At 43.8% G+C, this 25,657-nt stretch overlaps 2 protein-coding genes across 4 annotated transcripts; one reads left to right on the top strand and one right to left on the bottom strand.

Moving 5' to 3' along the window:
- Positions 1 to 1,237: 1,237 nt before the first annotated feature.
- Positions 1,238 to 3,454, bottom strand: Lcmt2 (leucine carboxyl methyltransferase 2). The gene has a single exon (XM_050134297.1). It carries the CDS (start codon positions 3,441 to 3,443, stop codon positions 1,263 to 1,265), a length of 2,181 nt encoding a protein of 726 aa, XP_049990254.1. The 5' UTR covers positions 3,444 to 3,454; the 3' UTR covers positions 1,238 to 1,262.
- Positions 3,455 to 3,639: 185 nt separating this feature from the next.
- Mapda (N6-Methyl-AMP deaminase) lies at positions 3,640 to 25,210 on the top strand. Of its 3 annotated transcripts, none has more exons than XM_050134304.1 (11): positions 3,640 to 3,760; positions 5,290 to 5,512; positions 6,668 to 6,798; positions 7,995 to 8,055; positions 12,245 to 12,332; positions 15,157 to 15,238; positions 16,988 to 17,114; positions 18,660 to 18,740; positions 20,115 to 20,253; positions 23,054 to 23,154; positions 23,823 to 25,210. In XM_050134304.1, exons 2-11 carry the CDS (start codon positions 5,423 to 5,425, stop codon positions 24,015 to 24,017), a joined length of 1,095 nt encoding a protein of 364 aa, XP_049990261.1. In that variant the 5' UTR covers positions 3,640 to 3,760; positions 5,290 to 5,422; the 3' UTR covers positions 24,018 to 25,210. The 3 variants fall into 3 exon arrangements, with proteins under 3 accessions (XP_049990261.1, XP_049990262.1, XP_049990263.1); XM_050134305.1 differs by having other exon boundaries at positions 3,650 to 3,771; XM_050134306.1 differs by lacking the exons at positions 3,640 to 3,760; positions 5,290 to 5,512; positions 6,668 to 6,798; positions 7,995 to 8,055; positions 12,245 to 12,332 and adding an exon at positions 12,351 to 14,693.
- Positions 25,211 to 25,657: the final 447 nt, after the last annotated feature.

Below are 25,657 nucleotides of genomic sequence, written 5' to 3'. Positions count from 1 at the left end.
TCCCGATAGTTAATGGTTTTAGATTGTCACAAGTTGCTAATTGCTACTTGCGGTGGTCTGAATGACAACAGACTAATGAATTTGAACACTTGGTCCCCAGGTGATGGCCCTACTTGGGGTGTTTCTGATGTGCGTCTTTGCTAAAGGAAATACGGCGTGGGGTGGGATGGGTGAGGTGGCAGCGGGGACTGTCTGAGGCCTTAGGGCTGCTCCCTATTTGTAGGTTGTGCTCTGCGCTGATGGTGAAGGATGTGCTTTCTCAGCATCCCTGCATCCAGACACCACACTGGGATGGATGCTTATCTCCGGAACCAAAAAACCCAAGCAAACCTTCCTTCTGCAAGATGCCTTGCTCATGGTGTTTCTTCACTGCGAAAGGACGGAAAGTAACTAATACACTACACTGGGTAAGGCAACTCCTCGGTCTGAAGAGGTTAAGGAAAAGACACAATTCCTGTGACCTGAAGCAATGCAGCATCAGTGTCTGCCCTCCTGTGCAGGTGACAGACAGCAGCTATGACCGCGACAGAAAGTACCACCGCGTCAACGTGCAGAGGAAGAGCCACAACTACTGGGGCTCACTTCCTGCTCCCCCTCAACCAGAAACTAGAAAAGAGCTGGCTGATGCCAGCTGTCAATCTAAGCTGCTTGCAGGCTCAAATCAGTGATGGCTGGCAGTGAGAGGCGGAGGAAGATCTGGGACATTCATTATAGCGGGTACAAAACTGACTAAGGAATTAAATGTATGGTTTATTAGCACTTGCAAAATGTTAGCAAAAAAGTGATGAAAAGCACAATTTCAAAGTACTTTTCAATGTTAAAGCCAGTCTTGTGTTCAAACTAAGTCTTTAAACTACAGGGCTCGTCTCCGATTTTACACACAAAGCAACAGGTCAATACTGTATTCCTGATCCATATTCAATCTTGTATTCTTATCAATCTGTGTGAAACTTTCTCCAAAATATAATCTAGGCCCCAGACCCGGTTTGGGAAACTTCTTACTTAGGCTAAGGGTTGTCGTTGTTGTAAGCGGCTAAGATTTGAAAATCGGTAGAAACCCAATGAACTGGGCATGTGATGCTGAGACCCCTAGGATGCATGGACACTCCTTTTAAGTGATTGATTTCCGTACCATCTTATTGTTGGTACTTAACGCTTGTTTTCACATTCAACAGTGTGGTAAGAAAGGTGTGTGTTGGAGTGTGTGGCAATATTTACAATCATATTCATTCTTGGGTCCTGAACCTATCAAGAGTCGGTTTTTATTGGCCTGTACTTAAGGAAGAAAGATCTAAAGCCACTGTGTGGGGGTTGAAATAAGTGCCGAAGGAAAAGCAGTTCCCTCCCCCTCCCGTCAGCAGGATCTGCTGCTCTTGGGGGAGGAGGACACTGCTGTGGCTGTGCAGCATGACCGGCCAGGGCACAGATGTCGTGTCGAGCTGATACTCAGAGCTCGACCCTGTAGTCAAGTCGATAACAGTCACTCCAGGAACGGAAGAGGAATGAATCCAGACCCCTCCAACCAGAAGCAGCTTCCCATGAAATACATGAGCCGTGTGAGAGTATCTTGGGGTAATGAGGGGCTGGATATCTATTGATTCCCAGAGGAATCCAGAGGACTTTGGTCTAAGAAACAGTACAGAGCTCAAAGGTTCTTCAGAAGCCCCAAGACCTCCGGCGATAAGCGCTCCTCCTTGCCAACCGCAGGCACTATGGGAATGCCGACCCTCGGGGGCTGCCCCTTCTACTGGGATTGGGACCCAAGCCATTGTCTCTACATGTAGGAAACGGCAGTCACTGAGTACAGGTTCCACCACACTTCGACCACCATACACAAATAAGTATCTTTGATTCTGGTAGTATACTTCCGTTGTTGAATGCCGCCAACAAGACAACACGGGACCTTCTTCCATGGCAGCCTCTGTTACTGTTACAGTCTGACTCTCGGGGCAATCAGCCTCGCTTCTGTATAATTCAAGTTGGAGAGCCCCGGAAGCTGGAGTAACTGGGGACAGCCTCCCTCCAAGAACCAGAACCTGAGTATCTGAAAGCCTTGTCATGGTGTGATAAAGGCGTCCATCCCACTGGCCTCCAGTCCCCAAAGTACTTATTTGGCTGCTTTTCCATTCGGAGTCACGGGATCTCCAGAGCAAGTGAAACGTGCTCACTCGGCAGTGTCGTCCCTCTTCTTCTCCAAAGCCTCCTGCACTGAAAATAATGCCAGGGCTCAAGAGGACAGAGGCGTGGCCATATCTCTTCAGGCTGGAGTGCTGGTCACTAGTGACTGCTCTGGCAGAAAAAAAACCTGAAGGCAAAGCAGGATCTACCCAAAAAGATGCCTCTGGGGGTGGCAACACCGGAGTTCCCGATAGCGTGTCTCCCCTAGACGCTGCCAGGATGAAATAGTGGGCACACTTCAGATGCCACTCTTCAAACTCATCAAAGGGTTCGAGCATCTCGACCCGCCGACGCTCGTCTGCAGGGAGAAGGCGGCGGTAGAACTCGTTCAGGTCCAGGGCGCTGCAGGCAGTCCAGCCAGCTTTAAGGAAGCGCCGTACCTGGGCCTCCACGTCGGGAAAGAGCTCCAGGCCGTGCAGGGGAGAGTGCAGTCGCCGAAAGTGCTGCAGCATGATTTGCCCAAAGGCGTCTCGCGGCTTCATCTGCTCATAGATTACGAAAAGGGCGTCGGGGAAACGCTGGGCGGCCCAGGCGATGAGGGCCGCGGCATCGGCGGGCTCCAGGTAGGTGAGCACCGCCTCGGCCAGGAGCAGCGTGGGTGCGGTGGCGTCCAGGCTCGCGCAGTCCAGGGCCTCGCCTAACTTCGGGAGCTCACGCAGGTCCGCGCCCAGGATGCGGTAGTCCGAGCTCTCGAAGCACAGAGCGGAGGACGAGTCCCCAAGCTGGAAAGGGCCGGTCAGCGAGCACAGCTCCGGGATCTCCCTGATCCTCTCCGCCTTGCTCCGAGACACGTCCGGGAAGTCCACCTCCCAAACGGCAGCCCGGGCCAGGAGGCCCGCAGCCTTCAGGCGAAAGTACAGCGAGTCGGAACCTGCACCCAAAGACAGAACCTGCGCCCGGGTCGGGGCCGGGAGCGCGCCAGTGCGCTGGAGGAAGGCGCGCACGCAGTGACGCACAGCGCGCGCGCGCACGTAATAGCCGCGGTGGATCAGCGGCGTACGCCGCACAGGTCCCGGGACCAGCAGCGCCGCGAAGGCGTCGCGCACGTATCCATGTGCGGCCAGCGACCGCTTGCTGAGGGCGCTGCTGTCGTTGGTGCTCTGCACGGTTCCCGCCCGGCGCCCGCGGCTTTGCGGACCCATGACCCGAAGACGCTCCGCAGTCCTCCACACGAAACACTCACCGCGCTGGTGTCGTTCGCTTCCGGGTGCGGTGTGCGTCACTTCCGAGCAGAGCGCGCTTTGCCAAAAACCGCGAGAGACCATTTGATTTTTTTTTTCCGAATTACGTTTTCCCGCGAAAGCGCCCTCTGCTCAGATGACAGCTAGAGTGGGGGGAGCTCGTCACCACTTTTCTACAGACATTTCGGCGTGAAGGGAAAAAGTCCTGTAGGTCCTCGTATTTGAGAACATTTTTAATCGAATCGGGGGCTGACGACCCGACTTCCTGCAAAGGACCGGCACCGCGGATCTTTAGCAGGCAAGAAGATTGTTCCTTGCGCGAAAGTCATAGTTTCTTTTCGGGAGGTGGTGGCGCACGCCTGTAATCCCAGCACTCAGGAGGCAGAGGCAGGCGGATCTCTGTGAGTTCGAGGTCAGCCTGGTCTACAAGAGCTAGTTCTAGGACAGCTGGGGCTATGCAGAGAAACCCTGTTTTGAGCCCTCCCACCCAAAGAAGTAACAGTTTCTCCTTTATTGAATGTTTTCGTTGCAAGGGAAAAGTCATTTAAATCTTAAATTAGGCCAGATGGAAAGTGAAGAAAGAGACCTTTACAGATAATTACCGTCTGATGGAAGCTGATTTGAAAAACAAACAAACAGATAATTACCCGGTAATTTAGTCCCCTGCACACATACATTCTATTGGCTGTCATGTATTCAGAGCTCTATGCCAGGCCTATAGTGAACAAAGTATTCACCCTCTCTTCAGCTATAAAATTCCACTTCCAGAATTCTGTGATTCTTCTGTGGTGTTGAGGATGTCTGCTGAAAATAGCTGTGAAAGATGTAGTTATTCCTGGTGGCATGTTGAGTCGTCCATACCCCTTTTTAAAGAGAGCAACTCAGGGGGGCTGGACAGATGACTCAGAGGTTAAGAGCACTGGATGTTTTTCCAGAGGTCCTGGGTTCAATTCCCAGCAACCACAGGGTGGCTCACGAGCATCTATAGTGGGATCTGGTGCCCTCTTCTGGTGTACAGGCATACAAGCGGACAGAACACTTGCATAATGAATAAATAAATCTTTAAGAGAGAGTGAGAGAGAACAACTCAGGTTGGGATTTAAAATGAAGTTCCTGCATTGGATGCGTAGGAGTTACCAGTAAGAACGCATTCCCAGAGGTGTGTAGAAACGTTATCATTTATTGATTTTGTGCCTGGCTGGATTAGGAAAGGAGATGAGGATGATCTTTAGAATGGTTGATTCAGAGCAGTGGTGTGTAGCAGGTGTGAGGAGGGTGTTTGAGACCAGCTGATGAAAAAATGTCGAGTTCTGGTTCTCAGGAGCTCATTAGGGTCTCAGGGGAGCAGTTTCTGTGACAGAATGACTCAGGGAGTGCAAGATCTATTGCTGGAGGCCTCTAGTCCACCCAGAGGACAGGAGACAGTGAGTTCAAGCCTCCATCTAGAGCCAAATACAGTCTGGGGTCAAATACAGTCCAGATCAGTCCCAGCCCATTTAAGGAAAGTGTTGGTGCGGCATGATTGTGAAATAGTGTTTCCTTATGAAAGCAAATACGTAAGTGCTACATGTGTGTGTTAACCTGACATTACCCAGTAAACACGAAGTTAAAGGCATGTACAAACAAACAGGTAAGTGACGCCCTGACCTTTGACTAACCTGGAGTTTTAATACTTTTTCTTAGGCTTTGTTCATAGCTTTACTAGTCATTTCCCCACTGCAGAAACACCTAAGATTAGCCGTGTGTGTGTGTGTGTGTGTGTGTGTGTGTGTATGTGTGTGTGTGTGTGTATGTGTGTGTGTGTGTGTATGTGTGTGTGTGTGTGTGTGTGTGTGGTGGGGCAGGGGAGGGGCAGTCTGTGAAAGGAAATAGCAGTGGTGTTTCTTTGTTTCTGTGTTAATATCTGAAATTATTTGCATTTGTGAATCAGGTGAGATTCAACTCAAAGCTACACACAAGCAAGTCTTACTGAAGTACGTGTAAGTAAAGCCATCGAAGAAAGGCCAGGACCTCCAAAGTGCTGACTTGATTGTGTTGTACCATCCAAGCCAGAGTCAGAGTGCATGAAATCTTTGCCTCCACCTAGAAGGATGGAGGCAGAAGGACAGCAGTGTCCACGGAAGACAGATTTTTACGTGGAATTGCCAAAAGTGGTAAGAATTGACAGCAGATTCTTTTTTTTTAAATTTATTTATTTGTTGAAGATTTCTGTCTCTTCCCCGCCACTGCCTCCCATTTCCCTCCCCCTCCCCCAAAAAAGTCCCCCTCCCTCGTCAGCCCAAAGATCAATCAGGGTCCCTGCCCTGTGGGAAGTCCAAGGACCACCCACCTCCATCCAGGTCTAGTAAGGTGAGAATCCAAACTGCCTAGGCCCCCACAAAGCCACTACATGCAGTAGGCTCAAAAACCCATTGCCATTGTTCTTGAGTTCTCAGTAGTCCTCATTGTCCACTATGTTCAGCGAGTCCGGTTTTATCCCAGGCCAGCTGGCCTTGGTGAGTTCCCAATAGAACATCCCCATTCTCTCAGTGTGTGGGTGCACCCCTCGCGGTCCTGAGTTCCTTGCTCGTGCTCTCTCTCCTTCTGCTCCTGATTTGGACCTTGAGATTTCAGTCCGGTGCTCCAATGTGGGTCTCTGTCTCTGTCTCCTTTCATCGCCTGATGAAGGTTAATATTCAGGAGGATGCCTATATGTTTTTCTTTGGGTTCTCCTTCTTATTTAGCTTCTCTAAGAACCCGAATTATAGGCTCAATGTCCTTTATTTATGGCTAGAAACCAAATATGAGTGAGTACATCCCATGTTCCTCTTTTTGGGTCTGGCTTACCTCACTCAGGATAGTGTTTTCTATTTCCATCCATTTGCCTGCAAACTTCAAGAAGTCCTTGTTTTTTACTGCTGAGTAGTACTCTAATATGTATATATTCCATACTTTCTTCATCCATTCTTCCATTGAAGGGCATCTAGGTTGTTTCCAGGTTCTGGCTATTACAAACAATGCTGCTATTAACATAGTTGAGCATATACTTTTGTTGTATGATAGGGCCTCTTTTGGGTATATTCCCAAGAGTGGTATTGCTGGGTCCAGGGGTAGGTTGATCCCGAATTTCCTGAGAAACCTCCACACGACAGCAGATTCTTGTTGCACAACGACTCTTATGTTTTCCACAAAAGAAAAGTAAGTTTTGTGGGTAGAATTTGTAGAAAGGGTATAGCTAAATCAAGTAGTTTGTCTGGTGCGCGTGGTGTGGGACCAGGAATCTAGTGGATCCTTGGTACATTTTTACTGATTGCATTCTCTTGTTTTAGGAGCTTCATGCCCACTTGAATGGCTCCATTAGTTCCAGTACCATGAAGAAACTGATAGCCAAGAAGCCACATCTTAAAGTTCATGATCACATGACCATGATTGACAAGGGAAAGAAAAGAACTTTAGAAGAGTAAGTTTGGGGAGATTGTAGGAATTTTTTTTTGGTCTGTCAGTATTTTGAGATTGAAATAGATAAGAATCATATCTTAATACTTAAATAAATAGATATCTGGCTGGGCAGTGGTGGCGTACACCTTTAATCCCAGCATTCAGGAGGCAGAGGCAGGTGGACCTCTGTGAGTTCAAGGTCAGCCTGTTTGTCTACAGAGCAAGTTCCAGAACAGCCAGGGCTGTTACATAGAGAAACCTTGTCTTGAAAAACCTAAAATAAAAAAGTAAAAAGACATCTGGCATGGAAAATATAACCTAAGATACAACATTTTCCCAACTGTCAGACTACTGATAGTATTTTTTTTTTTGTTTTTTGTTTTTCAAGACAGGGTTTCTCTGTGGTTTTGGAGCCTGTCCTGGAACTAGCTCTGTAGACCAGGCTGGTCTCGAACTCACAGAGATCCGCCTGCCTTTGCCTCCCAAGTGCTGGGATTAAAGCGCCACCACTGCCCAGCTGTTTTTTTTTTTTTTAATAGTGTTCTGCCTGCACATAAGCCTGCAAGCCAGAAGAGGGCACCAAATCTCATTATAGATGGTTGTGAGCTACCATATGGTTGCTGGGAATTGAACTCAGGACCTTTGGAAGAATAGGCAGTGCTCTTAACTGTTGAGCCATCTCTCCAGCCCCTACTGATAGTATTTGTAATAATTTATGTTTGTGAAATTATACTATATTGATACCAGGTGATGGTGGTGCATTACTTTAGTCCCAGCACTCGGAGGCAGAGGTAGGTGGATTTCTGTGAGTTCAAGGCCAACTGGTCTACAGAGCAAGTTCCAGGATAAGTTCCAAAGCTACAGAGAATCCCTGTCTTGAAAAACAAAATACAAACAAAAAATTATACTATATTGAGTTGCTTCTTAGATTTGAAAATAATGGAATGTGGATTTTTCTCTATTTGCTTTTGCTAGAGGATTAGAGAATGGAATTATTTCATACTTTAAAATATAAATAAATCATATCTTATTTTTAGCTATTAAGTTGACTTTCTAGATTATTGCAGCTTTTGAAAAGATTATCCTGTGGTTCTTTGTAAATCTAAATATTTACTTACATTAACCTAAAATTTACTAATTAATTCCACTTAGGGAATTTTTCTTGAGTAACAAGTTTTTGTTGACTAAAGTGTATTAAAACATTTTGTTCATTTGTAGATGCTTCCAGATGTTCCAAGTTATCCACCAGCTTACTACTAGTGCTGAGGATATTCTGATGGTGAGACATGGAAGGAGTTTAGAATGTTGAATTTTGAAGCAATGAATGTCTCTCATTTCATATGACCTTTTGCTTTCATTAGGGCCCAATGAAAACGTTTTCTTTTTTTCCTTCTCAGTTTCTTTTTCCATTGATTTTTAAATTTTTTTTCTTTAATTTTAAGGCTTAAGGGCCTTCCTTATTTATTTATTTATTTACTTACTTACTTATTATGTATATGTATAATATACAGGCCAGAAGAGGGCACCAGGTGTCATTACAGATGGTTGTGAACCACCATGTGGTTGCCGGGAATTGAACTCAGGACCTTTGGAAGAGCAGGCAATGCTCTTAACCGCTGAGCCATCTCTCCAGCCTGATTTTTAAATTTTTTGTAATGACAACTCTTTTAAAAATCGTTGTAAGACATTGGCCTAAGCTAGCCTGAAGTCTGTTATTGTTAAAGAAACAAGGAAGAGGAAAAGCAAGACGTGGGAAAGAACCAAGATCCGCATCTTCTATTAGATAGGGAATAATAATGACAGGAAAGCCTGATCCTGTTTCCAAGTATGGCACGTCATTAGATACATGGTAGCTGGAGAGACAGCTCCGTGATTAAGAGCACTGGCTGCTCTTCCAGAGGACCCAGGTTTGATTCCCAGCACCTACGCTGTGCCTTTCAACCCTCTGTAACTTCACTGACATCTTTTTCTGGCTCCTGTGGCACTGCATACACATGGTGCACAGACATACAAGAAGGAAAAACATTTGTTCACATAAAATAAAAATAAACCTTCAAAAATAGAAATATTCGACCTTAGATGGGATTACACTATTCATTCCTCTCTCTTTGCTTTTGCTTTTTTTCCCACATAGCCCAGGCTGGCCTCACACATTCTCTGTAGTTGAGGCTGCCCTGACACTCCTAACTCCTAGTCTTCCTGTCTCCATTTTCAAGTGCTGGGATTACAGGTGTTCACCACCATGCCCAGGTCATTAAGGAAAATGTGGCACATGCTTATACTTCAGCTCTCAAGAGGCTTACAGATTCAAGGCCAGCCTGGACTACATAGCAAGACTGACACCTCCTTCCTACTTCTGTCTCACACACAAAATAAAAGGGAAAAAATGAATAGATGAGTAGTTCAGTGGTAGAGGACTTGCCTGGTATGAAAGAGACCCTGGGTTTGAAATCTCTACCATACCTGCATGGCAGTACAGAAAAGGAAGAAAGAAAAGGCAAATAAAAAAATGCAGTCTGGGCTCTGGAGAATTAAAACTTTGAACTAGTCGGTTTCTTTTTGTGATAAGTATGCTAATTGTATTGATTCCCTTTTAGAGAAGAATTAGCTTCAATAATTTGGTTCAGGAAGCGTTGACTGTGTACCCCCAGTGTTCTAAGCACTATACCAAATAGGAAGAGACAACAGATAGACTCCCTGCTTCTGGGGGTTTATGGGAGGTTGGAGAAGGAGTCCTGCCAGTAGATGGATTTATATAATAGGGTAAACCATCTGTTGGAGACGTGCACAGGGATTTTAGGCATCTAAAAGGATGTCATCTCATTAGCTGCTCAGCAGCTAACAGAACATTGCTAGCAGTGTCTATCACGAGGACTCAGGTCGTACTGTATTGTGGATATTGCAGGGCAAATAATGAGCTTTATTGCACCATTGGTCGAGTAATGCTATCTTCACCGTCATCTTGTTTCAGAATGAAAGTTGGCGGAAAGCTCTCAGATGAGACATAAAGATTCTGTGCACTTGGTTTAGTGCCGCTGGCATGATCACCAAGTGATGACAGTGAGCCATATAGATATGCCTGGAAAGGGGATCTTGTTTGTTCCTTACTTGCTTGGTTTTCAAGACAGGGTTTCTCTGTGTAACAGTCCTGACAGTCCAGGAACTCACTTTGTAGACCAGGATGGCATTGACCTCACAGAGATCTGCCTGCTTCTGCTTTCTGAGTTCTGGGAGTAAAGATGTGCTCCATCACACATCTGACTAAAAGAGGGACTCTTAGTTGATAGAATGCCTCCATAAGATTGGTCTGTAGGAAGTTGATTGGGCATTTTTTGATTAATGATTCACGTGGCAGGGCTCGGCACTCTGGACAATGTATCCCTACTGAGCAAGCCTTGAGAAGTAAGCCAGCAGGCAGCACCCATCCATGGCTTCTATTTCAGTTTCTGCCCACGTCCAGGCCCCTGCCCTGACTTCTGTCAGTGATGGAGTGTGACTTGAGAGTTGTAAGCTCCCCAAGTTGCTTTTGGTCATAGTGTTTTATCACAGCAATAGAAACCCTAACTAAGACATGGGGCTCCCTTAAACTCTAGTCTAGGTGACCTATGTATAATGTGAAAGAGTCAGGTTCTACAAAGACCAGACCTGGTGGCCCATGCCTTTAGTCCTAGCATTTGAATGGCAGAGGCAGATGGATCTCTGTGAGTTCGAGGCCAGCCTGGTCTACAGAGCAAGTTCCAGGACAGACTCCAAAGCTTATCTCAAAACAAAACAAACAAACAAACAAAAGTGGCCTGGGCTTGCAGCTCACTGGAGCCCTGCTTGCTCAGTGCCTCTGCATACTTCCCAGCACCCTTCATCAAAAAAAGCAAGAAGAGAGAAATGAAATGTAGCTTACCTAAAGTCACACACCGGAAATGAGAGTAGTGTCTCTTCCAGAGCCCGTATACTTTCCTGTTGAGGATTTAACTGATTGGACTGTGTTCTGTCTGGAACAAGAATGGGAATAGATGAGAGAGCCAGCCCCCTAACAGCGGCTCTCAACATCTGGTTTCTCTTTTGGTCTCAGTGGAACAGGGTTAGTTGGGCCTTCCTGGTTGTAGTTCTCAGCCTGCGTCGATGAGGCCGTACTTTGTTATAGCAGTGGCCGCAAGTTGGTGTTCTTGGGAGTAGTCCCCAGAGGGTCCAGTGCCAACAGCGCTGGAAGCTTCAGGTTCGTTCTCTGTGAGGCAACAATGTATCTTGTGTTGTCTATGAGTGACATGATTTTGAAGGCTATAGTGTTGCCTTGAGCAGGGCAGTCCCTGTCTGATTTTCTAGCCTGTATTGTGAATTGAACTATCCATTCCATTATTAAAAATTCCTTTTCTGACAGGGTGGTGGTGGCACCTGCCTTTCACCTAGCACTTAGGAGGTAGAGGCAGAACAAGTTCCATGACAGCCAGGGCTACACAGAGAAACCCTGTCTCAAAAAAAAAAAACAAAAAATAAACAACAAAAAAAATTTCTTCTTGACTTTTGTGAGGGCAAAAAAGTGGGTGCAGACATTGTATTGCTATGAATTCACGAAGTGCCATCCTGTTAGGTGTCTGCAGAGCCAGCCAACACTTGTTCTTTTGTTAAGATGCTGTCCTTGCAGGTTTGTGTGCACACAAAGAAGATTAAGATTAGTTTAACAACTGAAGGGCCAACTAGGGCAGATGTGTGGGATCTTCAAACTGGTCCCTTTCCCCATCTAAATTTGGTGTTTCTTAGGATTGATGGCAGAAAGGAAGAATGTCCCTTCAGCAATTTTTGGATTGTTAGACTTGTACTGTATTAGATAGTTTGACTTTATTTATCACACACTTTCTTTGCCTAAGGGGAATTTTCCCAAGTACCTCAGAGAAAAAGTTGGCCCTGCTAGAATTTGGTGAAAAATACAAGGCATTCCTCCATAACTTGCTAAGAACCCTAAGCCATGACCTTAGCTAACACGCAAGTCATGTCTAATCATCATCAGTAGAGCCGTTTACTTCTTTGTCTGTGCATTTCCCAACACCATGCAAACACTGAGTGACTCCAATGACTTTGACTCATTTCTCTGTTTTCTCTGCCATTATAAACACGAGAAAGTCAAGGAGAAAAAAAAGCCAGGTTTGCCACTAGGCAGACAGGCAGGAGAATCAAATGAGTTCAAGGCTCACCTAAACTACCTGTCTCAAAAATTAAAAAAAGAAAAGAAAGGAAGAAGCATGGCTAATCTGCAGACTTAGTTTTCCCATGGGAATGGGGTCATGTGATCTGCTGCTGAACTGACGTGTCTGCCTTAGGGATGGACAGAGCAGGCCATCCCTATACCTGGGAGAGATTCCCTACTTCCTTTGCCAGCCAAATTTAATAAATGAAATGAAACGGAAGCACTTGGCCCTTCATTGGGCACCGTCCTCCGGCACGGCCAACACTGTGTACACTGTTTTTATTACCAGGTCACAAAGGATGTCATTAAGGAATTTGCGGACGATGGTGTCAAGTACCTGGAGCTGAGGAGCACACCCAGAGGAGACGGTGCCACTGGTAGGGTTGAACTCCTTCTCAGTGGATGTGCTGTCCTGTGGCCATGGGTTCTGATCACACAAGGTTCCTGTTTGCTTCCATCGCTCAACAGTGTACACTAGTGATGCTTAAAATGGCATTTAAAAAATATACGTGGTGGTGTTGAATTTCAGGTCCAGTGCCTCATATTGCAGGCGAGTGACTACTCCTGAGCCACAGTGATGCTTGTGGCTCATAAGTTGTTCTTAAACGAAAAGTAGAAAACCCACTTGGTCACTCTTTGATAAAGAAGAGGAAATCGCGTTTAGGGTTTTGTTTTCTTCACGAAAAGGACGCAGCATGTGAGGAGACAGCTCAGTCAGAAAGTTCTTGTTCTGCAAGCATGAGGGTCTGAGTTCAAGATCCAGAACCCATATAGAAGGCTGGCCACAGTGTTCTTCTAACACAGCCCGAGGCAGGTGGAGCCAGTCAGCAGGTAAGCCCTGTGCTAGTGAGAGTCTGCCTCAGAAAACGGCGAAAGACACCCGAGGAGGATATCTAGGGCTGTCCTCTGGCCTCCACACAGATTTGCACATCCACACACACATACACACAAAGAACATCACCTACGCATTGTCTCCAGTAGAGGCTGGTCTTGCTCCTGCACTTGGGAAGTAATGTCACTAAGTGGTTATAGAATGCCATGTTATGGCCGTCACTGAAGGGTCAGATATTCATTGACTCCTTAGAGAATGGTTAGGAGCAAGTTGTAAAGTGTTCAACCCTCTGGGGACAGAGTTGAGCTGGATGTGGTTTAGCAATTTCATAGAAACTTCCATAAGAGCTGTCTGGACAGGCATAGTGCCTCACACCTGTATCACTCTGAAGGCAGAAGTGAGAGAAGAGTGACTCGGCCTGCCCTTGCCTACATGGCCAGACTCTCAGGACAGAGGGAGGTTGTTTTGTTTTATAATCAGGAGACATTATATATTATCATTGAGTCCCTCTTGACCTGAAGAGACATGGGTTATCTTACACCAAAGCATGTGTAGCCAGTGAAGAACTATTTGAAGCTGTTAAAGTAAATGTCAAATGGGAAACAGAGATTCTTAATCTCAGTTTTAAATTGTAGAATCGGTTTCAAGTTATACAGTGTGGTATGTGCGTGCCCATGTGTGGGAATATACACACAAAACATGAATAAATAAACTAAGAAAAATATATTTGCAGCCAGATGTGATGGTACACACCTTTAATTCCAGCACTTGGGAGGTTGAGACAGGCGGTTCTCTGTGAGTTTGAGGCCAGCCCATTCTATATAGGGAGTTACAGGCCAGCCAGAGCAACATAGTGAAACCCTATCTCAAAAAAATAAAAAAAAAAGTTGTTGCAAAGACACTTCTAGGCTCCCAATTACTGAATCTGTAAAGCTAATGGTGTTTCATCTGCTAACATACGCATGTGTGCACAGTTGTAAATAAGATGTAGTTATCTGTCGGTAGTGGGATTGTGGCTACTTTTTATTCTTTATAATTTTCTGTTATACTGAAAGTTTTCTGTCAAAAAAAAAAAGCATTTATGACCAGTAAAAACAGAGGCTTTTCTGGAACAGTCTTATGAGGCACCCCAGAGAAGACGTGAGCACTCTAAACTTGGATTGACATCTCTGAGGCCGTGAATGAGAGGCACACCCTGAGCAGGGCTGAGGGAAAGGAACATGGGGTTTGCTTTTTTGTTTGTTTTGTTTTGTTTTTTGTTTTTTCCCCCTCCAGTGGAAGAAAAGTATCCTGCTAAAGGAGAAAATTTTTTATTTATTTATTTGATTATTTTGAAACAGTGTCTTTGTAGACCAGGCTGCCCTAAAACTTCAGATCTTCCTACCTCAGAACACCAGATGCCAAGATTAAGGTACCGCCACCATGACTGGCCCTTAATTACTTTTTTTTCTTTATTTATTATGTAGACAGTATTCTGTCTGCATGTATGCCTGCAGGTCAAAAGAGGGCGCCAAATCTCACTACAGATGGTTGTGAGCCACCATATGGTTGCTGGGAATTGAACTCAGGACCTCTGGAAGAATAGCCAGTGTTCTTAACCTCTGTGCCATCTCTCCAGCCCTAATTACTTTTTTTTTAAGTTAAAAAGTTACTATTTTTGTGTAAGGAACATGCCATAGCACATATGTGGAAAAAGAGGACAAAGATTAATTTTCAGTTAGGCCTGTATTGCTTGTCATTTTCTATTTTCTGTCTTTTATTACTTATATGTTTGTTTATAAACGTTTTTATAAAACACTTATTATTCCTAACATTGGTTTTGGTTTTTTCAGTTTTGCTGAAGTCCAGTCGTTAGCTGAAATGACCTGCTGTGATAGCACTTGTAATGGCGGGGAACTCTGAAGAGGTGAAGGTGTATGAGGGTTGGGAGTGAAGTCAGCCTGGGCCACATCGTTCAGGCATAAGAATGCCACTCAGTGGTAGAGCACTTGCCTCGTACACGTGATGTCTTAGGTTCAGACTCCAGGTCCATGGACAGACAAAGAATGCTATATTTAAGTTTCCCTGTAGGGCCAGAGAGATGGCTCAGCATTTAAGAGCCCTTCTGCTCTTTCAGAGGACCAGTTTGGTACTCACACCCATATCAGGTGGGTTTACCACAATCTGTAATCCGCCCCAGGAGCTCTGACGCCCTCTTCTGGCCTCTTTGGGTACTCATACACATGTGTGTATATGCACACACACAAGATAAAATATTTTCCCAAAAGCCTATGATTCACCTTTAGCCAGGCTCTGGCACAGCAGGATGCTGTCTGAAGGATGAAGTAGGTGGTAAAGTCTTTACATATGTTGCTCTGCACTCTTTCCAGGAATGACAAAGAAGACTTACGTGGAATCCATACTTGAAGGCATAAAACAGTGCAAACAAGAAAACTTAGATATCGATGTTAGGTAAGAAGATGGTGCATTAATAATACCCTTTAAAAAAACAGAATATAATGTTTTACTGTCTCATAAAGGTGATGGATTTTTTTTAAAAAAAATCAACTATTATCTATTTTTACCTAAAATAGAAAAAATAAAATCAAGACCCCTGTCGCTAAGATGAGAATACAATTCTGAATTTCGTCATCTGGCAGTTAAATTCTAGTATTTTTACTCAAGTCGAGTATGGCCTCTCATTGCTGCTGTGCTGAAGTGGGCTTCCTATAGCCACCCACACAGTCCCACATGATCTGGCTGTTTGGTCTCTCTCCAGTAGGCTCAGACTATCCTCAGTGCCTTGCACTCTCTGGCACTTCTGCCTTCCATCATGTCCTTACACATCCACTTCTCGTTATTCAGCTCTCAATTTGGCTGTCATTCCTTAGAGCGGCCAGTCTGTCCGGCATGCTCCTGGCCCCCAAGTCCCTCCTCACCCATGTTCCTCTTTGGCATTAGTGTGTATTGTCATGGAGTATACAAGCCCTTTGACTGGAGTGTAAGTCCAGGGAAGCCCGAGTCCTTGTCATTGATTTACTACTACATCCAGTACTTTGAACAAAGCCAGAAGATGGTGAGATAGGAGGTGAAGACAGGCAGATCCCTGGAAGTTCACAGGTCAGCTAGCTTTGGCCTACATGGGGATGTTCCAGGCCAACGGGAGACTCTGTCTCAGACAAAAGGTAGGTGCTTGAGGACCCACACTGATTGCCCTCTGACCTCCACATGCCCAATATCCTGCCTGTACTTGCGTCCTTTACAAATGGTCACACTGCTGGGCGGTGGTGGCACATGCCTTTAATCCCAGCACTTGGGAGGCAGAGGCAAGCAAATCTCTGGGAGTTTTGAAGCCAGCCTGGTATACAAGAGCAAGTTCCAGACAGCTAGAACTGTTACACAGAGAAACCCTGACTCAAAAAAACAAAAAACAAAAAAAAAAAAAAAACAAATGATAATGCACACACCCATGCACACCATGGGAGATAAGAGATACAGTGCCTGACAAAAACTGCAGATTTAGATCCTGAGTAAAACTAAAAACAAAACTCCCAAAGATATAAACAGAAAGGTGAGATTATTGGAAATTGGAATAGACTAGATACTGATACTACTTAGACATTCATGTCTCATTCTGTGTATACAGTGTCGTGTTTAGACTCACTGCCTTTCAGAGTAAGCTATATTACAACTAGCCAGCCACTTTTTATGGCAATATTTAGAATTGTCTTTTTTATATGCATCATAGTTTTTCAAATGGTGATTTTTGGTTGGTTTTTTTTTTTTCATTTTGTTTGATACAAGGTCTAGACATGGTCTATTGTGGCCCAGGCTGGCCTCAAACTCCATCCATTCTCAGATATTTTGTGGTTATAAGTTGCTTTATACTAAGCACTGTCAATGAGGCGGCGAAGTTCATAGGAAAAGGCATATGACTATAGGTAGCCCTCTCCGGACTTAGTTGATTTTAGATTGGTGGAATATTTTTGTTTTAGTTTTTTGTTGTTGTTTTGTTTTGTTTGTTTGTTTGTGTTAGAGATGGGTCTCATGCATCCCAGATTGGCCTTAAACTGACTTTTTAGCCCAACATGACCTTCCTGCCTCCACCTTCCAGACACTTTGATCACAGCACATATACACCCATGCCTGACTTCAACTGTGATTTTCTTGTCGTAAGACCTTCCTGCCAGGTTAGTATCAATGTGTTATCTTATATTCCAGGTATTTGATGGCAATCGACAGAAGAGGTGGCCTAACGGTAGCCAAGGAGACTGTTGAACTTGCTAAAGAGTTCTTCCTCTCTACTGAGGATACAGTTCTTGGCCTTGACCTCAGTGGAGACCCTACTGTAAGTTATTATATTTTATCTCTCAGTGCAGAATCAGTCAGTGGGGTGAGGCTTAGTTTGGAGCATCACACATTAGGGGCCAGCATGTTGGAGCCCACAAGACCATACGGTAAATGTGCAGCTGACAGATTCATAAACAAGTGGACAATTTATGGGGCACCCATTCTGCAGAGCTGCGGGAACACTTGTCTTTTGGAAAAGTCACTGTCATATCTGTGGGAACCTTGTGAAGCCACGATTCTTCCCTTCAAAATGGGATTCATTTCCAGAACACCTCAGCAGTGTAACCTCTGCACGGACAATGGATTGACCTTGCTCCATTCCTCCACACCACAAGGCCTTAGAGCGATAACATTCACTCTTTGTTCTAACAGTCAAATTTACAGAGTCAGTGCCCCAGAATTACCTGCTAACAGACCACATAGTAATTTCTATAGAAGACAGGACTGAGCAGGAAGGCAGCATGCCCCACCTTTGCTAACAAACAAATCTGGGCATCCCCAAAGCTGGTTATTACAAAAGAGATTAGATGAGAAGAATGAGTGAACTCAGGATGCAGGGACGTTTAGTAACTAGTGGTTTGGGGTGTCAGGTACTTCCCCTTGAATGCTGGCTCCTTCCTGGGTGGTGTCATCTGTTCCAGGGTACAGTCTTGTTAGGTTCTACCTGCCCTTTTTGTGATTTTGATATGCATATTATCAGTATCTTTGCCTTTGAAATTTTCCAACTATGTCTGTAAAAACCAGAACCCTCGTGGAGATGTCCCTTATTCTTCCCCTTATTCTTCCTCTCCTCCGTCCCCCTTTCTCCCATCACATGAAAAATAAAGCAGATGCAGATATAACGTGCTTGTGTTAATGTTTTTACCCTCAGATCCTCGCCTGCCATAGGCATCCAGTTTCTGAGCCCTGAGGCTGGTACTCAAGGCCCCCATACCAGCAGACACCTAACGGAGCCCTGTTCTGCCTAGATCAGCAGAATGTATAGCATAGCATTTCTTAAGGGTTCTTGAAAGAAATACTGTAAAATTACATTATAGATATATGATATATCTATAAGTAAATATATAAATAAATTATACATATTATTAGATATGACCACCCTGTCCATTCTTCTAAAGATAGTATACAACTAGTACAGGCTTTGTACCCAGAAGTTAATTCCATCATGTATGATGGATAGATAAGGGTGTTAAGAGTGGCACACGTGTGTGGTTGCACATTTGTGTGCTTGTGTGTGTTGTTGTTGTTTTTAATCATGAAAGCTTCCTAAATCAAATGAGTTCCCCATAATCCTAAATATCTGTGTGAAATAAGAATTTTGGCCCATCATACCCAACTTGCTTATTGACCTGAGTTCACTGGTACTGAACTCAAGAGTAGCCTTTCTATGGTGTATTCCCTAAGGGGTCTAGCACATTAAAGGCTCTCTATAAGCAAGAGGTTCAAATGAACCAATCTGCCATCATTTTATCCCTTATTGGGGTAGAACACCAGATGCCTCAGTTTGCTGGGTATTCTCATGAACCCTTCTTTTATCTTCAAGATAGGACAAGCAAAAGACTTCTTGGAACCTCTTTTAGAAGCTAAAAGAGCAGGTCTGAAGTTGGCATTGCATCTTGCAGAGGTAAATAATATTGTCATAGAATGGAGAGGGCAGATTATAATTTAAAAAATAAAGTTGTTTGTAAATAACTACAGAAATAGGCTTATTTTGGGGAAAACATTTTTGTTTTGTTTTGTTTCTCTCTTTCTTACTTTCTCTCTCTCTCTTTTCTCTCTTTTTTCTCTCTCCTCTCTTCCTCTCTTCTCTTTCTTTTCTCTCTCTCCTCTCTCTCTCTCTCTCTCTCTCTCTCTCTCTCTCTCTCTCTCTCTCTCTCTCTCTCTCATTTTTGAGAGACAGGGTCTCATGTAACCCAGACTGGCCTGGAATTAACTTTGTAGCTGAGGATGTCCTTGAACTTCTGATCCTTCTGCCCCTCTCAAGTGCTAGGGTTGTAGGCATATGTTACTGTGCTGTTTAGAAGAACATTTTAAAAGGGGGAATTAGAAGTATTTTTAAATGTTAATTAAAACATTAAGGCATGATTTGCTTTAATGTTACTGTTTTTAAGTTTTTGTGGTTCCTATTACATTGTGACTAGTTATTTCTGGCCTGTGCTTTGGGTTAGAATTTGCTAGGTATCTTAATTTCTTATTTGCTGCATTGAATATGAAATGGTTTATTTAAAAATATTTTGGTCCTTTGCCTTCTAGTCCATCTAGGAGAAAGAGAGCATAACTGGACATTTCCTAATTGTGGTCTGTTCACAGATAGCCTTGTCAAAGGAAATGCGAGCACACAGAGGGGAGTGTGTGGCCTTGCAGTCTAGTGGACTAAAGTCTCATCCTTATCCCACCACCTCAGATTGTGAACAGTGTCTTCAGAATATTTTGTTTTGACTGAAAGTTTTCTACACCTGAAGAAATTTCCAGTATTAGGGATTATAGTATCAAAGCAAAAGGCTGTAAAATCCTGCTAAGAGGTGGTATTAAATTAGGTGTCTATATTTCTCTACTTTTTTCCTAACACATGTGAACACATGTACACACACACATACAGAAGTAAGGGGGTTTGTTTTGTTTGTGGAAATACATTTTTCTTAGCTTTTACTTTTTTTAAAAAAAAAATTTCATGACAGGTTTTCTCTATATGGTCCTGGCTATCCTGGAACTCACTCTGTAGACTAGGCTGGACTTGAACTCATAGAGCTCAGCCTGCCTTTGCCTTCTGAGTGCTGGGATTAAAGGGCCACGATAGTCTGGCTAGTTTTTACTTCTTTATGTTTATACTTCATGAGATTATTATTAGGCGGTAGAAGATTGATAGAGCTGAGGAGGCTTGAGGAGGTTTAAGAAATTCTGATTTTTAAAAACATTGGTGTTCACTACTCAGAAGGCAGAATAAAATATCTCCGATACTGGCAGAGACCATTCATCCCCTCTTATCACTTTTCTGAAGATTCCAGATAAGAAAAAAGAAACACAAATGCTGCTGGATTTGCTTCCTGACAGAATCGGGCATGGAACATTCCTCAACTCCCCTGAGGGAGGCCCTATGGGTCATGTGGATTTTGTGAGGCAACACCGGATACCTCTGGGTAAGACAGTTTCATGTCGCCCTGACAACCCTCTTGCCCTGCTTCCTCCAGGCCCCAGATTACAAGATTTATGTGGGAAAGTACTGTACTAAGATGCAGATATTTGCAAATTAAGTGTGTACGTGCTTTCTGGGTCTTATTGACGTGCTGAAAGTTTTAGCTTTTATTTGAAGTTTCATGATGGCAGGGCTCTCTCTGTCTGTCTCTTACCCTGGCTGTGTTCATCTTTACTGACTACTACAATCCCTAGTGCTGGGAACTAAGTCTTTGGCTGTTTTTGTTTTGTTTGTTTAAGAAGTAAAGGTCATAGGCTGGACAGTGGTAGATCGCACGCTTTTAATCCCTAGCATTCTGGAGGCAGAGGCAAGCGGATCTCTGTGAGTTTGAAGCCAGCCTGGTCTACAGAGCTAGTTCCAGGACAGGTTCCAAAGCTACACAAAGAAATCCTGTCTCGGAAAAACAAAACAAAACAAAACAAAAACACAACAAAATAAGCAAGCAAACAAATAAAAGTAATAAAGATCATTTAGAATTTTGAAGATGATTATAATAAAATTAACACATGGGTCCAATGAGATGGTTCACAGGTGGAGATGTATACTGTCAACCATGATGACCTACCTGAGTTCTGTCTGGGTGACTCACAGGGTCCTCTGATTCTCTCTCTCCCTCTCCCTCTCCCTCTCTTCCTCCCTCCCTCCGTCCCTCCCTCCCTTCCTCCCTCCCTCCCTCTCTAAATAGATGTTAAAAAAATAAAAATGTTATGGAAATGTGTAACATTTACTTAAAAATTAAGTATTACAGGGCTGTAGAGATGGCTCAGAGGTTAAGAGCACTGGCTGCTCTTCCAGAGGTCCTGAGTTCAATTCCCAGTAACCACATGGTGGCTCACAACCATCTGTAATGAGATCTGGTGCCCTCTTGTTGTGTGCATGCAGAACACTGTATACATAACAAACAAACAAATCATAAAAAGAAGAAAGAATTACCCAGGCTTGGTGGCACAGGCCTATATTCCTACCTTTTGGGAGGCGGAGGCAGTAGGATTACTAGTTTGAGACTGGCCTAGATTACTCAGGAAAACCTGTCTCAAAAATTCAGGAAGTGGGGTTAGAGAGATTGCTCAGCAGTTAGGAGCAATGGGTGTTCTTCCAGAGGACCTGGGTTCGATACCTAGAAACCATATGGGTGCTCACAATTTGTGTCACTTCAGCTCCAGCAGATCTGACACTCTCTGGCCTCCCTCCTCAGGCTCTGGGCACACTGTAGTTCTGTTTGGTTGTTTGTTTGTTTGCTCCCAGATAAATAAATGGAGACTTATTCTTACTTAGGAATGCCTGACTTCTGCTTGGCTTGTTTCTAACCATCTTTTCTAACTTAAATTATCCTGATTCTCTAACTACATTTTGCCTCTGGGCTTTTAAACCTTACTTTATTCTATATATCTTTTTTTCCCTCTTACTCTGTGGCTGGGTTGTGGCTAGGTGACTGGCCCCCAGCATCCTCCTCTCCTATTTATTCTCTCTGCCTGTCATCCCCACCTATTTCTCTCTTCGGCCTTGTTATTGGCTGTTCAGCTCTTTATTAGACCAATCAGGTGTTTTAGGCAGGCAAAGTAACACAACTTTTCAGAGTTAAACAAATGCAACATAAAAGAATGCAACATATCTTTACATCATTAAACAAATATTCCACAGCATAAATGAATGTAAAACATCTTCAACTAATATTTCACAACAGTGTACTAGCAGCACATAGACATGCACAGGTAAAACAACCATACACATAAAATAAAAATTTTAAGACATGTTAGAAATCAGGGAAATTGTAAACCTATTTTTATATCCTGACTGACCATTGCACATGCGATTGTGAATATGGTTGGTGACTGTTTTTATATCCTGACTGACCATTGCACACGCGATTGTGAATATGGTTGGTGACTGTTTTTATGTCCTGACTGACCATTGCACACGCGATTGTGAATATGCTGTGAGTGACTACTTTGCTGTCGTCGTTACACCATTTGCTGAGAGTAGAGCCATAAAGAAAGACATTTTCTTCCTGTAAAAACATCCCAAAATGGGGGCTGGAGAGATGGCTCAGAGGTTAAGAGCACTGACTGTTCTTCCAAAGGTCCTGAGTTCAATTCCTAGCAACCATATGGTGGCTCACAACCATCTGTAATGGGGTCTGGTGCCCTCTTCTGGCCTGCAGACATACATGGAAGGAATGCTGTATACATAATAAATAAATATTTAAAAAAAAATCCCAAAAAATCAGTTATAGGCCAGGTGTGATAGCGCATTCCTTTAATCCCAGCACTTGGGAGGCAGACAATGGTGGATCTCTGTGAGTTCAAGGCCAGCCTGGTCTACATAGTAAGTTCCAGGCCAAACATAGTGAGACCCTGTGTTCAAACAGCAGTGGATGTGACGCTCTGTGAGGGAGTGTGACAGGCTGTGGTCTTCCTTCCATCACCGTGAAGAGAGCAGTAACTCCTTGCCAGGTACAGCTGCTGACAGCGATAACAGGTATCTCTGTACAAGTATCTCTGTGTTTGTATGCAGTGGTGGAGGACAGTGCAGAGGCTTGCCCATGAGACACACTCATTCCTCTGCTAAGCTACACCCCAAATGGGAACTACAGTTTCCTATTACACATAATAAACAGTACATTTTGTGGAATAATGAAACTGATTAAATCAGCAGAGTTTGCAAAGTTTTTCTGAGAGTCTTCCTGGTGCTCACTGAATGAGTTCACTTACTTGCTTTTAATAGGATTTTCCCCTTTCATCTAGAACTTTGTTTGACCTCAAACATCAAAAGCCAGACAGTTCCATCTTATGACCAGCATCACTTTGGATTCTGGTACAGCATTGCTCATCCTTCTGTGATCTGTGTAAGAAGTATTCTATTCTCACTCCTACTCGGTTGCTACATGAAGTCATATGTTTATTATCTTGCTGATTACCTTGAGTTCCTGAAGGAAATGCCCAGCAATGGAGCTAGAGGGGGATGGGGAAGCTGCAAAGGGTTCGGGTGATAACGGGTTTGGTTCTCAGAAGCAGTAAAGCAGTATCTGGTGAAACCTTAAAAAAAAAAAAAGTAGGCTAGCCTTGTCTACAAAGTGAGTTTCAGGATAGGATAGCCAAGACTGTTACACAGAGAAACCTGTCTCAAAAAGAAAGAAAGAAAGAAAGAAAGAAAGAAAGAAAGGAAGGAAGGAAGGAAGGAAGGAAGGAAGGAAGGAAGGAAGGAAGGAAGGAGAGAGAAAAGAAAAAGTGCAGGTGCCTAGTACTCATCCAATAGGTCCTGCTTTATTTGATCTGGGATGAGTCCTGGGCTTAGATAAGCTTTAAAAGCTCTTTCTTTGTTTGTAATATGCAGCCAGGGTTAAAATACTCTGGTCTTTTTTTTTTTTAAGTATAAACAAGTTTGTTACAGATGAGCATTTATAAGTTCCTTTTTAGACTATTGAAAGAAGCATGGGAAAATAGATTCTGAACCAAAAAAGGTTAGTTTTTACAAGGCACTTCTTTATGTTGAACTGTTCTTGTTTATTGGCAGACCGATGACAAGGGTGTCTTTTCGACAAACCTTTCTCAAGAATACCAACTGGCAGCAGAAACATTTAATTTGACCCCGTCTCAAATGTGGGATCTGTCTTATGAATCCATCAGCTACATCTTCGCTTCTGACAACACCAGATCTGAACTGAGAAGTCAGTGGAATCACCTGAAGCCCAAGGTGTTCCACTTTTAAGCTGGGATGAGGTGAACTACTTTCGACTATATGTTGTAAACAAGATCTGTCACATCCACTCAGTGAACTATCCACTACTTCCCTTGAAGCCAGGACCAAGTCTATGTGGGATCTTGACATCAGTAAGTGCTCAGTTAATATCTTAGACTAAGAGCCCTGAGGCCTTACATGCTTCACCACCATGCTGCTTGCTGGAGGACTGGAGGGTCGTTAAATCCCTCATCCACTAGTAACTTTCTTTTTCAATTAGCACTCTCTTCCCGTTACTGATTGTTCATCTTCAGGAAGACCTCTGTGTTTTGTTAGCTTTAATCGGACCCGGCGATTTCTTCTAACCCTTTCAGGTATTATTCCTCAAGACAGTTGATCCCAGGCCACATTGCACACCACAGCCATTCATGTGGGTGCCTTTTGTCAGGAGACCCCATAGTGACAAAGCTAGAATCTGGATAGAGAAGGATAGAACCTTCTCATAATATCTTTAGAAATATATAAAGGGGATTGAAGTAATTACTTCAGTTTAAGAAAAAGAAAGAATTGCTGGCTCAAGGTGAGACATAAGGCTGGAACTTCACTTTTAAAATCAGCTTCTATTCAGCTTTCATTGTGGAAGCTGCCAGAACTTCTACAATGCCAGGACTTGCTGAGATCTTTCTAGTAATAGTAGCATTGTGGCTTCTAGGGTTCTTAGATCTCCTATAACCTCATACCCACAGGCATAGGCTTACATAAATACATATATACCATGACCACTTTAGCCAAAGACAAGGGACAACTAAGATTGGCTCTACATGGTAAGAAAAATCTTTAACAGATAACAGTTAAAGTCCTAGTTAGTTTTTTTGTTTGTTTGTTTTTTAACTTGACACAAACTAGAGTCATTTGGGAAAAAGAACCCTAAACTGAGGAAATGCTCCCACCAGATTGGCCTAATCAGTGCTTAATCAGTTGGTTGCCCATCCCACAGAGGGTGATGCCACCCCAGGCAGGTGGTTTTGGGTGGAATAGAAAGGAAATGGAGCAGGCGACAAGGAGCAGGCCAGTAGGCAGCACTCTTCCGTTGCTCCAGTCCAGTTTCTGCCTCCACTTTCTAGGACGATGGGCTACAAATTATAAGAAGAAATAACCCCTTCTTCCTCATGTTGCTTTTGGTCATAGTGTTTTATCACAGCATTAAAAGCCCTGAAACAGTGCTTGACTTGCTCTCCTTCTTAGGATGCCTGTTTTCCCTGACCTCAGAGAAGCCTGATGGCACCCTTAATTCAGTTACTAGGTTGAGACTTCGGTGTGTCTTTCTGTTAGGGTGCACAGTAGAAGGAGGAACTTTCAAGTTCACAGATATGTGTTTTATAACTTTACATTTCTAACTATATCCATTTATACAGGGTTTTTTGTTTTGTTTTGTTTTTGTTTTTTTGAGACAGGGTTTCCCTGTGTAACAACAGTCCTAGCTGTCCTGGAACTAGCTCTTGTAGACCAGGCTGGCCTCAAATTCACAGAGATCGCCTGCCTCTGCCTCCCAAGTGCTGGAATTAAACGTGTCTGCCACCACCGCCCGGTTTATACAGATTTTTAAAAAAATCCATAAAATGTCACCCTTTTCCCACCAACATATTTTTACTGATTATTTGGGAGTTTCA

Source organism: Alexandromys fortis, unplaced genomic scaffold (genome assembly GCF_014885135.2).
Source record: "Alexandromys fortis isolate MF-2015 unplaced genomic scaffold, M_Fortis_MF-2015_v1.1 scaffold_6, whole genome shotgun sequence".
NCBI lineage: Eukaryota > Metazoa > Chordata > Mammalia > Rodentia > Cricetidae > Alexandromys > Alexandromys fortis.
Note: the sequence above shows the minus strand (reverse complement) of the source record. Positions and strands in the feature narration are given on the sequence as shown.

Excerpts from the sequence above, each read along its gene's own strand:
- Lcmt2 (XM_050134297.1), bottom strand. The coding sequence starts at position 3,443 with ATGGTCTCTCGCGGTTTTTGGCAAAGCGCGCTCTGCTCGGAAGTGACG.
- Mapda (XM_050134304.1), top strand. The coding sequence starts at position 5,423 with ATGAAATCTTTGCCTCCACCTAGAAGGATGGAGGCAGAAGGACAGCAG. Across the intron at positions 12,333-15,156 it reads CAGAGGAGACGGTGCCACTG|GAATGACAAAGAAGACTTAC; the intron begins GTAGGGTTGAAC and ends CACTCTTTCCAG. Across the intron at positions 20,254-23,053 it reads GCAACACCGGATACCTCTGG|AACTTTGTTTGACCTCAAAC; the intron begins GTAAGACAGTTT and ends CCTTTCATCTAG.